General features: G+C 43.8%; 1 protein-coding gene across 5 annotated transcripts in view; it reads right to left on the reverse strand.

Annotated features, from left to right (window-relative positions):
• Positions 1–14,592, reverse strand: part of SLC22A23 (solute carrier family 22 member 23) — a 113,643-nt gene that overhangs the window by 81,115 nt on the left and 17,936 nt on the right. For all 5 annotated transcript variants that reach the window (XR_005103478.1, XM_037382334.1, XM_037382333.1 and 2 more), the window contains exons 2-3: positions 13,858–13,961; positions 8,388–8,542 (exon numbers count right to left, since the gene is read on the reverse strand). Coding sequence is in view for 4 of the 5 variants with exons in the window: in XM_037382334.1 (XP_037238231.1) it covers positions 8,388–8,542; positions 13,858–13,961 (259 nt within the window). In the remaining variant the exon portion in view is untranslated. The remainder of the gene's footprint in view (positions 1–8,387; positions 8,543–13,857; positions 13,962–14,592) is intronic.

Raw genomic sequence — 14,592 nt, forward strand, 5'->3', positions numbered from 1 at the left:
TCGAGTGAAATTTAATTAACTTGAACTAGTAAAAATCCCACAGGGTTATGTTATTTGTAAGCGAGAAAATAGGACTCATGTCTGTGTGACTGGGGATGGGAATTTGGCTAGCCTTGTTAAATTACAGTTCCTCTTGAAAGGCACATAAATATTTATGTGAATGTGTGCTGACATTTGTTGCTGGACTTGAATATTCAAGTCACTACAGATAACTTCTAAATCTACCTTCTTCATACACATGGTTTTTCCTCTGTGTACATCCTGTTGCGATAATTTGGCTTGCATTTTCATGACAAGCTATCCTGTAGGGACAGGCAGGAAAGGGAAGTAAAGCACTGTTCATTCATAGGTGATTTATGAACCTCTGTGTGCTTCCTCTTGCAGCAGAAAGTTAACAGATGCACACAAAAAAAGTCTACCTATACTGGAAGAAACACAGGGTTGAATTTTTTTTCCCCAGCTATGCTGAGTGCCTTAAGGGCAGCTCCTGAGCTGGTTGCTGCCCATCTTATTTCCAACCCTAGTCCATCCAGTTTTCAAGTTCTGCCAAATGTAAAGACACGGCCGAGGAACAGGATAGCTAAAACTCAGTAAGCAAACAGACTTAGCAAAATAGGCTTTATATGTACAACTTCTCTTTGATGCTCTCTGCAACAAACAAAGTTTCCCGCTAGCAAAAAAATCCCCCAGCCCTAAAAATAAAAAAATAAATCACAACTAACAGAGTCCACATGCCTGTTTCTGAATCAGTCGCATTTCTCAGAGAAAAAAAGAACACAACATCCTCTCGGATCATGGAAGCATGGGATTAACTATGAACACACGACAGTATCAGACATACACCAATGATACAACATTGCTGCAATATCAAACCCCTGTAACTGCAAAGCACACAACCATTTCCCAGCCCAAACAGGCAGTCATTGGAGCTGAGGCACTGGGCACAGTGGGAAGGCTTTAATCTGCTGGTGGGAAGCAGCAGACCTGACCGCTGTGGTGGGATGCTCTCCTCCTGCTGGGGGACTCCTTGGCATCCTGCTGAGACCCGCTCCCAGGAGGGAGGCTGGCAGTGCCCGGTGCTGGTGCACAGCAGCCAGAGGACTCTGCAAGGTACAGAGCCCCCACGGCCCGACAGCAGCATCAGTCACTTTGGACAGGGCTTGCACAGATGTGCACGCACACGTTATGTGAAGCTTTGGCTAGCAGCAACCCTCCTTCACAACGCTGAATAGCTTGGATCTGCATAGCGAGGAAAAGCCATTTAGCAGCTGTCTTACAACAAAGAAGAAAAAAAAAAAAAAAAGAGCAGCAGGGGAAACAGACTTTACAATTTACTCTTACAGTAAGAGTAACTAACACCACTTTAGCCAAGTCAGAGTTGCAAGTGAAAGGCAACTTTCTGGATTTAACTATACACCCATCATAAACACTTCCTTGTAGTTTGAAGACATGGTTGTATGAGCAGCTGAGACAATGCAAAGGAATGTGGAAGGGGAAGATAGGAGCCCTTCTCATTTCCTCTCAGTGGAAGCAAGCTGTTAGCTGTGCAACAGGGATGAGTAGACCTATGAGTATATTTGACATTGCTCAGAAAAAAAATAATTTAAAAAAATCCCTAAAAATGTCATTACAATCCTGAACAGTTACAGTTACAAGTATCTGCATGACAGAAAGTAAAATTTCACATGCTGAGCACACCCAAACTGCTGTAGCTGGTTTGGAACAATTAAAAGACGGACACTTTAAATGGTAAATGCAAGCTGCATTTTAAGCTGGGGAAATTGCAAGTGTACTCTAATCTCATCTGATTGTCATCATCACAAGTATAACAACTGCAGTGTTGCATCTTATTGCATTCTCAATTGACCAGTCATACAGCATGTACCTCAAATAAAATTAATTCCTTGGGCTTTCTGTCACATTGACAACACACAAGATTTTTAGCAACTGAAATGGCAAAACTGATTAAAATTAGATCCTGCCGCAATTTCTGCATTAACCAAACATCTTCTAACCTCCCAAGAAACCTTAGAAAGATCCTTCTTTTATTCCCCTTCAGCATACCTTAAGATGGTATAAACTTCAAATGTGCTGCCTCAAATGGTACAGTTTTCCCAGGATTCAGGACAATGTTAGCAATGCTTCAAGGGCACCACTGCTCTAGAACACAGTTTGTAGGGGTTAAAATAAGGGTGATGTCCACTGTGTTCCTAGAAGAGTCCATCCCCACTCTGACCATCAGAAAAGGGAAGAAAATTCAGAAGAAAGTACTGAGGAGGAAGAGACCAATAGATTATATGAAGAGTCATAATTTGATTGTACTGAGGGAAGCAATGTAGAGCAAGGAAGATTTATACTTATAAGGAGAGCACTGTAATTCCAATAACCTTTTCCACTCTTGCATAAATTGAGCCCCCAGGCATCTGATAAAAGGCAGGCATAGTCCTTTTTTTGAGCAGCTGGATTGCTCCTACTGCATATTATTTCTTACAACCGGTCTTGTGCAAAGCTATTAAAAATGCAGAAGTGCTGTTTCCAGAAACTCACATCCCATCTCAATGTTAGAACAGCCTGTGACTCCTCTCTAAACAGAAGCTTTGGTATCGTTTAACAGTTAATGGTCACTTTAGGGTGATCCAGTAAGATTTTCCATTCAGCGGATCCCTCTGCGATCACTCCTACTAGATCTGCATCAAGTGACTCAGAGCAAGGAAAGGCTGGTTACATAAACAGAAGGTAGGTGGCTTAACAACCTTGATCTTATCACAGACCTGTCAGTGGAGAGAACTGAATGTTACTGCAGAGCTAGCGCACATGTCAATGCACAGGAAAGGAGTCAGATGTTTTCCACATCCTCCGATCTGGGAATGCTTTGCAGAGTTATTTATCGAGCTGGTTCAGATTACACAGAATAACTTCAGAGCCTGCAGTTTCCAGTGCTTCGCTTGCCTTGCCTAGCCAGGGCCATGCTTGCTACTGAAGAGTCAGGAGAGGAAAATGGAGAATAAAAATCAAGCAATTCTATTGTTTAGAACATTCAGCTGCAAGAGAGGTGAAAATTATAAACTTGGGATGCTCCAGGATCTTACAGCCTCGTACACTTCTGTGAGGGAGAGGAAGAAGGGGGGAAAAAAAGAAAGAAAGATAAATCTCACCCTTTATACTGACACCTGACTGGAAGCAAAATTATTTTACAAATAACATCCCTACAGCCCAACACCCAGAGGCTTCCACACTCTGTTTTGGCACTTGCTCATTTTTCAGCCTGGAGCAAGCTTTCTAGCATGCTGCTCCAGCTTTCCAGGATACCTGTTTAAAAAAAAAATAAAAAATCTTAAGCAGCCACATTTAGCCTCCCTCAGATCAGCGCCTGTGTAATTTACAGGAGTAACAGGTTGGATTGACCTAACTATAAATGAAAAAGATACATCACAGCTGGACACCTTAGCCAGCCTGGAAGCCTTTGCCAAGCTTCTCCAGGCTTTTGAAACACAATCTGTGATTTTCAGCAGCATTCCTACCTTTTTTTTCTTCTAACAGCGAAGGAGAAACAACATGCCTACTCATCCTGCTACTATGTATTGGAGGACACCCCTGCCTCCCCACTCCAACCTGAGATGTTGTCTCCCTTTCAGCAAAGCTATTTCCAGAGCCTATTTACTGGTTCATTCAAGTCTAGACTTTCTAATTTTGCAGCATAATCTGTAGTTCAGTCACCCATGAAACTGCTGAACAGCCTGCAATTGTGCGCAAACGCGCACCATGGCTTGTGCTGTCTGAGCTCAGGTACAGTCGTTAATGATGGCACGCAGCACTTTAACAGGAGGCTTATTAAACCTGCCAGGAGCATTTGCCAGAAAAAATACAACTCTTCCCCCCTCCTCTCCTCCCCCTTAAGTAGTTTAATTAATACCATCATCCTAGTTTTGACTCCAGAAAGCGACAAAAGCACGGACATCGGGAAGGAGACAGATAGGGCATAGGAAGCAATCAGCTGGACGGGAACCCTTGCTTCTCTTCATTCATTTAACACCCAGCAGATCTCCCAAAGGAAGAGGGGACAAGATCAGAGGGTCCATCCCACGGACAACAGCTCATTGCCTTCTCCAGAGGGAAGGTGGATAGCGTCCCTCGCAAGGGCTTAGGCAGACGCTGGCACCAGTGTGGCCTGGGCAGCAGCACGTGAGAAGAGAGAAGAGGGAGCAGGAACTGCTGCCCTCAGCCATAAGAGCTCTTGCATCAGCGTGCCTGCTCGTGAAAGCGAGCCCTAAGGAAGGGACCCGTGCTGAGTCAGCTGCAGAATCTGGCCTTCTAGAGAAGCACACAGGAAAGGGCTGCCCTGTGGTCACAGCCAAGGCAATGCCCCAGCGAGACTGAAGTGACCCAGAAGCAACGCCCTCCCCTGCCCTGAGATAATCAAATTTGCTTTCTCCCATGACTTTCACATTTGCCAAGTGTACTTCGTCCCACATGAGTTGCAACCCGCAAGCAGAACTCTTTGCAGTGAGTGGCACACCTCGCTCTCTGTATGAGTCCACAGACACCAGCTGAGCATTACTCAGGCACACGTGTCCCTACTCAGGGCTCCCACACCTCTTCTCCTTCCTCTTGGCCTGTCTGAAGGGAACTCCCTTGTAGGACCAGCTTAGGGCTTTCCACCCCAATGGGTAAACTCAAACCTCCTCTTCTTCAGCTGGGCAGAAGGCCACAGCGCCATGCATCCAACTGTGCCAAGCCAGCAGGGGCAGGATGCCCGTCCTTCCTTCCTGGACATGCATGCAGCAACAAATACTGGAGCGAAACGCACTCTCAGAAAAAATAGCTTTTCTCTTAAACAACCTGTCCTCCTCCAACCCCTCAATCTATATGCTTTCCTACATTTAACTGCTGGGCAGGGCATACAGCCCTGTCCAACCACTGCAGCCTGACTGCTCCTTAGCACCCCTTCACCATTTCTCTCTCCAGGAAATTTAATCTGCAGTCCCAGCACCCTTCTCCAACAAGGGGTGGACCATTTCCACAGAAATCTGCTCAGCAAGCATAGCAGGGGACCTAACCAGCATCTCAGCAGACGGCTCCAGCTCTGTGTATCAGATGACTGCTGAGCATGGCATATTGGGAGCCACTTTGCTCTCCTGGTGGGGAGAGTTTCCCAAGGACCTTCCTGGTGCCTCACCACACAAGATGTGTGCCAGCTGCTCAGGAGCATAGGAACCCACCGAAGGTTGGTACCAAGCAGAAAACTGCTTCTGGAAGACGGTAGAAGCTCCCCCCACTCCATATCAGCATGGAACAAAAGCCTTTCAAAGCTGTGTGTGTTCACTGCAAAAGGTTTAAACTGCCTTTCGTTTTCCTAGATCAGGGATCCTCAAACTTTTTAAACGGGGGGCCAGCGAGCAGATCAAGCAGCAGCAGCAGACTGCCTGCCACTTCGTTTCCCCCACCCAACCCCCGGTGTGTGTATGTGTGTGTGGGGTGGTCTGCAAATACCAGGGGCTGGATTGAGGACCCTGGGGGGCCGTATCCGGCCCACTGGCTGTAGTTTGAGGACCCCTGTCCTAGATGATGCAATGACCTATAGCACCTGGGAGGGAAAAGCCCCAGGTTCATTTCTCCTCTGCTTCCCTCCGCAGCAAAAACCATCACCTGCTCAGAGCCTGTCTCTTCCTGCAGGTTCATGAGAAATTTCACCTGAAACTCCTTTTTCCAACAAAACTACAGCAGCTGCAGGAAAACTTCTCAGTTTAACAAATCAACATCCCAAAGTGGTTTCTCTAGACAAGTCCAAAGCAGCTCCAGGCCAGAGGCTACACTTGGAGGCTGCAAGAAGCTAGCTCACTACGACACTGGGGAAAGCCTGCAGAGAAGCACAGGTGGTCTGGGCTCAGTGCTGTCCCTCCACAGAAGGCAAGGCTCATCCCCCGGCTCGCTCTGCACCTTAGGGCAGACAGGTGGGAAAACAGCATTAGGCTATTAAGAGTGCAGTTTGAATGGTGTGGACAACTCAACCTTGGCAACTCTGCGTTTTAAAAACAGCACTTCGGTGCTTCTTCCCGCTCCCAAAGCATCCAGGACTGCTATTGACAATTTCCCTTAGGCAGGCCATAAATCCAAGCACAACTAGCAAGCTCAACACAGTGTAAAAGGATCCCTGTGGCAGGCTAATTACCTTTGCAGGCTATGCAAGCCTGTATACAGTCGCTTCTGCACAGTAGCTTTGAAAACTTCAGCTAATGACTGTCTGGCAGATCAAACTTTCCAGTTTCTATTGTTTTTCTCAGGGCAGCCAGCTGGGAATTCAGGGGCAACAAACCTCCAGGGGAAGAAATGAAGGCCATGAAGAGAAAGGGAAGAGGGGCTATGAAATGGAATAAGACTCCAAAGGAATGCAGTGGCATGCTACAGACTCCAGCAGAAAGGGAAAGACAGTAAATCTAAATTGAGAGAAGGGCTAACAAATTAGGAGTACTGAAATCAAAACCAACATCACCACATAAAAACCCCTGCTACTCCCATTCTCTTAAGACTTGACAGATTAATCCTCTCCTGTTGCTCTGCACCAAGATGACAGCCTTTTTTGTTTGTTTAAATGAAAATATTTAATACAGGAAAACCCTTCCCCTCACCTCCCCAGCCAGAAGGGTCAGAAGATTTACAAGAGGTGCAGGGGCTGCATCTTTCACATTTTCTTACTTCCACACAAGTACACCTATCTACAGGCTGCAGCTAATCTCACAGAGATCTCTCCTACTCCTACTCAGAGATAGTCACTCTACTCCCGCAATGTCTTTCCAGACAGCAGTGGTGATAGCAAACGCTAATTATCAGGGTACGCATATGTGTGTAAATCAGACTCAAATCCTTGCCCTGGATCAAGCAGGGCATGAACTAACCAGGATCTCCCTTTTGCTGAATGAAAGCCTTGGAATGGCATGCTACTGTCTGACCCAAGGTGACACATACACTTGACCTAAGGTGATCATACACTCTTTCCCTCTAATTTCAAAAGGTCCATAATAATAATTTTTTTTTAAAATATTTTAAATAATGTATTATTTTAATAAATAAAGAACAAACCACTAACCAAGAAAAACTAACAAGCTGCATTGGGCTGTCAAAAATCCCAACAAGCCTAATTTCCAAATTTCCAGCTGAATGTCATACTGGTAATGGCTGAAGCCTCCTCCCACAGCTTCCCAATACAAGTGTAATGTCTTCAGTGGTACTTTTGGGTTTTTGGTGAAAAATTCTCACTGGAGATTTTTCACCAAAAGCAAGAGAAGATAAAAATATGTATCTCAGGTACCATATCAGCTATAATGAAGAAGTGCGATACAGAACAAAGTCTCATATAACCTAGCTGGACTTCTTTCCCTTTGCTGCAGACCAAAACCAAAACTGTGGAACTTAATACTATAAAACACTCCATGTAGAGTAAGGATTCTGTGCTAAGTCTCAATGAGTTGGATACCATCTACAACAGGCAGTAAATAAAAATTTATGAACATATGTACAGCAACTTCCAGGGTATAGTTAATACTATTCCAGAGCCATAATAAAGAGTGGGCAATTTTGTGTTTTCCTCAGGTGGTACAGTACTCTGTTAATTACAAGTAGCCAAGGAAGCAGCAGACAGAGCTCTCTGGAGCATATCCAAGGGACACAGATTAAGCTGGTGGCATCACACATGTACTCTCCAAAGGCAAGGCCTCCAAAAGGGGTTTTCAAATGTTTTAGCTACAAGTTTACACATCACCCTAGATATGAAAATATAAACACTCCTTACAAGCTTCCCCTCAAGTTTCTTTACAGTTATTTTTTTCTTCCATGTAACAGACAAAAAGCAACACCACCACCACCCTCCAAAAAAAAAACCCAATCCCTGATAAAATTACTTCAGGCTCTTCTCACATATTTTTGCCGTACTTTACAGTCCTGAGGTAGGGACACAGGATCTCTTGCTGCAAATAACAGGAATTTCTGAAAAAGTGCCAAGTACATACTGCTAGAGACAGTAAAAGTGGGGAGTCTCCTATCAAGCTCAATACTGCAAGGTGAAATCCACTCCCATTACACATTATAGCTATGACATAGATGACTTCTAGGTTTAAACGACAACAAGCAAACTCTTATATATAACTCTTACATATATATAACTCCTTTACATAACTCTTATAACTCCTAAAATGAGCTCTCAAACAGCTTCACAGATTACTCTGTAGCAACTTAGAGAGACAGCTGCAAAACCTCTAACTCCTTAACAAAACTCAGGCTAAAGCTTTTTCAGTCCATAGGATTCAGGTTTCATCTGTCTGGATGAAAGCAGGAAGCCAGAGAACAGCAAACCACGTATCAATAATTTGGATGGGTGATGAAGGCATACTCACGCAGTGCGTACAGGGAGAGGACTATTCCAGCCAGGCAAAACCCCTCAAAAAACCTGAGTGTGCTGAACATGGTCACGTTCACGGAGAGTGCCACAGTCAATCCAAATATCAAAATGAATATGACAGAGAAGAGCAGTACGGGCCGTCGACCAACCCTAAAAATAAGGAAGTATGAAGAAACAGTGTTAAAAAGCCAGGATGGACATAAAGCTAGATCGTTACAGCTGGCAAAGAGGTGAAAAAGTCATGCAATCCCTTCCAAATATTGCCATCCATTTTTAATTCTTCTCATTATTTTTTTTCAGCTTACTAAAACCTGGATTTCTCAGCCAGCTTTGCATTGACACATTCCTTTCAGATGGGATTAAGCAGGGACAGCACATTGTATTACTGCTTGATTTAACCATCATTTTCGAAGCAGCAAAGATGAACAAGTAAACATCTAGGAACTACTGTAAGGCCGTAAACAAGTCCCTTGGAGATTACAAGCAACTTGTCAAGAGTTTTCAGTAGTAGCATGAGAGAGTCTATGGTATTATATGTTATATGGCACGGTATATTATTTCTCTATAGCTTACAGCCACAAAACTCGCTGCAAAGATCTCCTCTTCCCAACAGACACGTGCTTTTCAGCCCCATCTGCAAGAGGAGCTGGCTCAAAAAACTATTTTTCTTGGCCTTATTGTTGAGGGCAAGCCTAACAGACACGGACCAAGCACAAAACAGGGCTCACGTCACTTCACTGAGCCTTAGGCAGCCGTTAGTTGCACTCACAAGAAAACTGTCCCTCCACCTTGTATCCCCACAGCAGCCACAGGGATCCACAAAACCAGCCCGACTGGAGGGTGAGGAAGAAACCGCTCCAAAAATGAGTGCTGGCAACAGGGGCATGAGGATCTGCACTGCTCCTTCGCAGGCAGGCTTTGCAGTTGCAACCTGTAGTTGCACGTGTTGGTACACTGCTGACGAGGAGGAAGAGTTACGCTGCCACCAAACTTGGGGAGGCACCTGCTGCAGAGCTTGGGCTTGATGTCAAAGGAACATGAGATTTTTACATCTTACTCTCATGCTTAGTGTTTATAATTCCCCTTTCTCCCCCTCTTCCTGTGCAAGAATGATATGAAGCACCAGAGCACACTGCTATTTTTAAATAATAATTGGATCATTATGTGGAGATTTCCAAAATTTTTCAACTTGTCAACTCCCACAAGTTTTCCAGTGGAACTGAGGATCCCTTTTAGTCAGCTCCATATGCCATTTCCACAAAGAATATATGAACTTGCTTTTCGTAGGCAGCTTTCACAGACCCATTCAAAGCAGTCTGTCAGCTCCAAGCCAGCCATCAGGTTGAATGTCAGCACAATAAAGAGCATTTAAATCTCACAACTTCGTCCAGTTTCACATGCTGTAGTGTTTCTATTCAAATATTTCAGCAGATTGTTACCAGCAGCTATAAAGTATATTATATATATGCATTCACAATTAGAACTTTGGATTTTGCTTTACTTAAAATAGAGTGAGATCAATAAAATACGGGGTGAAGGGCTGAGAAGGAGACATTGTTATAATTTTTTATATTTTGGGGAACTGGGAGAGTGCACCACTACGTGTGAAAAAGTGTCAATGATTGACAAAGTCACACCTAAGAAGGCAGTGTCATGGCTCCTTGCATGAGGACAGCTTTACATCTGAAAAGAAAATAGTAGCATCACCTGTGGGGCATCTCAAATATTTAACTTCTTGACACTAACCGTTCAAAGTTTTTAAAACAATGTGCCACCGTGCAAAGTGAAGACAGCAAGGTCAAAGCAGACTGCTCTCGATCAGCATACAAACCCAGCCCACCAGAAGACAAGCTGCTGTTGAGCTCAGCGTGGGAACTCATCACCACTGCCTCAGTGACATGCAATGCACTAGGAACATGCTGGATACCAGGGCAGTTAACCGCTGTGTGCGTGCTTCAGGTTTTATATTTATGGAACACAAAGCACTTGAGCAGGGAGTGAGGGGAAGTACCTCATGCGAAACCCTGAATACAGAAAAAAAACCCTATGAATGTTCTGTTATCAGCGAACTGCGCAGACTTTTGCAGCCCTATTTTCGTAATCACCAAGCTGTAATTCATACTAATTAGTGTTTGTGGAAGTGTTTTGTAGATGAAAGGCATTATGCAAACACTCAGAATTAGGAACTTAATTCTCATCACAAGCCTGACCTGCCATTCCCTGGTGTTGATTAGAAAAGACCTCATGGTTAGCATACTTCCATTCCCCTCTTCCCCTCCTCCCACCCTCTGTACTGAGGTTATCCATCATTAGGACATAGAATTTCTTCTACCATTATATAAGCTACGTAAATGAATCATTGCTACTAATGAAGAATCAGGAAATCTGCAAGCCTCCTAGGCCTGTGAGAGCCAACTGAGGCCAGATAAGCCCTCCAGAAAGAGGCATCACCAGCACCTCCTCCCAGACACAAAACTCCTTCCTCACCAAGGCACTTAGCACATTCCTCAACAATCAAAGCTCCAGGGCAGCTACCAGCCTGGTATTTGGTGATCCACTCGGTGTTTTGACAGGATGGTGTCTTAGAGCATAAAAAAGCCTTTTATATGGAGACAGAATTATCTAACAGTAAATGGAAATGCTTGTGAGAAATTAAACCATACACAATCTCCCTGGTAAAACAGCCCCAGGGTGTGATTTGCTGCCATCCAAACTATCCCAGAGAGAGATTTCTGTGCCACAGAAGTCTCAGCCTACACTGCATAACATTATGTAGATCAATTGCTAAATGCTGCCTGCACAGGTAAATAACTAGGGATACAAGCAACCCCAGGCTTTTGAGGAATCTGCAATCCACACAGCATGACACACAGATGCATCAAAAAGATATTCCTAACATCATCAGAGTTGCACCACACAGGGAGAGGGAATGGTTTGAGAACAAGACCTGCTCTTCCCATGCTCCTACACAGGTACCTTGCCACCCTGAGAAGATTAAACTGATCAAATAGTTCTTCCCATGCTGTTCTTTTGCAGGTTTCCACTCTGTCTTGGGACTTGAATTGGCACAAAGGCTCCAAAAAGCACCAGAGCAGCAAAGCAGGGGCAGTAGCGCGCAAATGGGAGGCAGGGACCTACTGTCTGGATGCTACATGACCAAGGCCACCTGCTCCAGGAGAAAAGGCTTCCACAGAGACCTCAACAGCCTCTGTCCAGAGCAGGCAAAATTGCCAGCGGTGCTCTGCCTCTTGAACAAGTAACTTATTCAGGCATTGAACACAGATGGTCTTCATACAGCCAAACATGTTTACAGACCTTCTTCCTATAGAGCTATCCCAGCATGCATGGCTACTGTATTTGGAACGTAAACCACCCAGTTTACTTAGCAAATGACCCTAATACACTCTATGCTTTTGCCACATACAGCTTTAAAAGCCTTCTTTCAAGAAGGAAAAGCAAAGCCCCTGATGGTACAAAAAGCCCAAAGCATCTTCTAATTATTTAAACTGGAGAGTCATATATAAGGGAAATGAAAACAGATTTTGAAAGTTTGTAATACTTTTATACATTACATTGTTTAAGCCTTCCCTGCCCTTGCTTGGGGCTAACATCCTTTTTTTCTTCTTTTATAGGTACATTACCCTTTGCATCCATCTCTCCACACAACCCCCTGACTTAGTGGAAACTCAAGGTGTGATTAAATAGCAAAGTAAACCCCACTTAGGTCTTCTTTTACCAGCCCCACGTGCTGCTGTGATGTGACAAAAAGACTATCTAGCACAGGACCTCTGCTGAGTCTGTTACATCAGATGGCAGCGATGGGGACTGAAGAGGGGCCTGAGGACCGGCTTTGGTGGCAGCAAACCACGTCCTTTCCGTTCACCCACAGAAGAGCAAGGGGGTCACTATTCCCTCCAGCTACAAAGTTACCCTTTTTCTCCTTCAAACCACAGCTGGAGACTAGGTGCTCCTTAAGCTCTCCTAAACTCACTAGGTGAAAAAGAAAAAAGCTACCTTAATTTTATATCAGGGTAATTTTATGCTGCATTAGCTCAGCTAAGCAGCTCACAAAGGGATCCAAGAAGCGCACGTAGCAGCGCGAAGTACGCACCGAGGACAGAAGTGGATGGAAGAGCAGGATGCTCCTTTTGGTGGCAGAGAGCTATTAAATCTGCTTACTGCAATTCTCTCTTGAAGCCAGTGCCTTTGGCAACAAGTTGTTCATTTATTTGTGACTTATTTGTCAATTAGAGCAGCATTTTCCTAACTTGGGAATAAGTCTGCTTTCTCCACACCGATTCCTTTTCAGGAAAACTGAGCAAGATCCCTCATTCATTTCCCCACTATACTTTCTATGTGTTGTTAACAGCCCTGTTTTACTTTGGTATTTTAATCAAATTCAACTGTATTTCATCATGCATGTTCCCTACTTCACTGGAAAGTCATGATTCCTCACTTGCCTCAAAACTTTTAGTGACTATTCAAGAATTAAGATGCCATTTTGCTGCAGATGCTTGAGCCAAATTACAGCACAGCTGCAGGGGGCCTTTTCTCTCCCAACTGACTGGCGAGTTGCTGAGGCTTTGTAAGATTTCCCTAATAGGCAACTCTTCTTCTTCCTTTCCTGTTTTAATGAATGGCAAAAGAGTTAACTTGGGGCCATTTAAAGCACCAACATTGGCAACCGTGCTGGAAGCCACTCAGATGACTGGGACAGCATTGCAGAGCTATTGTTTCAGATGCTGCAAGTTTCCACTGAAATCACTTGAGTCATGCCTTCAATTTTTCTCCCCTCATCTTTTGCACTACAGGACCGTTTCTTTAAAGAAAAGCTGAACTCTAAGCATAACTGGGGTATTCGATAATGTTTTCACTACTGCAATTTAAGGAATTGCACTCTATGCTTTTACATTTAATACCCCAATATGACACGTAAGTCAGCAATTCCCTAACACTACATTGAAATGTTTGCTTAACAAGAACTTTAAAAAAAGAATAATGGAAAGGTTTGCAAAAACCAGCCTTCTACCCACCAAAAGATACTGTGTAAGCACAAGGTTGACATTACGTTAGTCTCGTATTCAGTCAGATCAATGCCGCTTCCAATTTCTTTTGGCCCTACCTCTCAGTTAAAAAAAAAACCAACAACAAACCCTAAAGGCTTCACTTATATAATTAGAAAATACTTAATTCTGTACTAGTGTTACAGCTGTAATAAATTGTGTCAGTGGGAAATAACTAAGCCAATTACCAAATAGCTTATTTATGTTATTTACCTTGAAATAAACTACTCAGGTTCAAGCTATTAACACAGTTTTAAACTGTTTATTCATCATGCTTCTTTTAGAGCCTGAAAAATCGTTATGCAAAGGTTCTTCATAAATATAAAGTAGAAGAAAATCAAAACAATATTTAATATTATTATTTATTTATAATTACATTGCATTAAAAGATTTTTCACTTACCAGTCAGCTATACATCCTGTTATTAAGTGGCCGAAGATTAATCCTACCAGTAGAGAGAATTTAGCAATGTGGACTTTCCAGGCAGAATCACAAACAAGATCCCACTGAAAGAAAAAAAGAAAGGAAAACAAAAAAAAAGAAAGAGATAAACTGAAACATTTGTTTCTCAGATATGTTTCAACATACTCATGTTGTGCAGCTTCTTCCAAATTTCAGTCCTAGCATGAGCGCATTGAAATGACAGAGGAAAGCCTTCTCCTTCAAGCCAACCCCCAGACCCTGAGGAACAAATTAAAAACCTCATTTACTTCAGCGAATTTTATCAAACCCTTAATTATAAAGTGACAACATCCAACACTTGTCTCCTCCTCTCTAGGCCACATCAGTTTAGACTAAGGAACGTATCTCCATCACACACTGGCAGTACTGGTGTAGCTGAAGCATCTCATGGCAGCAGCCCCAGGCACCTACAGCCAGAGCCCCGTGAAGCCCACCAGCAGCAAACCCCACCAGCTAAGAGCAAATTCTCCAAGTGAGCTCCTCAGGGCCATTTGGAAACATGGGGAAAAGTAGCTGCTTTGCCAGAGACACCTCATGGCCATTAGCTCCCACAAAGCATCAAGACACTTTCACTTTGAGAAAAGCATCCCTATTCCCCAGGTGCTGGAAGAGGATGAAGACTAACTAATGGGCATGACTCATCAGGACAAGTTCTGGCACAGAGCCGGACAGGAC

This window comes from Falco rusticolus, chromosome 3, assembly GCF_015220075.1.
Source record: "Falco rusticolus isolate bFalRus1 chromosome 3, bFalRus1.pri, whole genome shotgun sequence".
In the NCBI taxonomy this organism is placed as follows: Eukaryota; Metazoa; Chordata; class Aves; order Falconiformes; family Falconidae; genus Falco; species Falco rusticolus.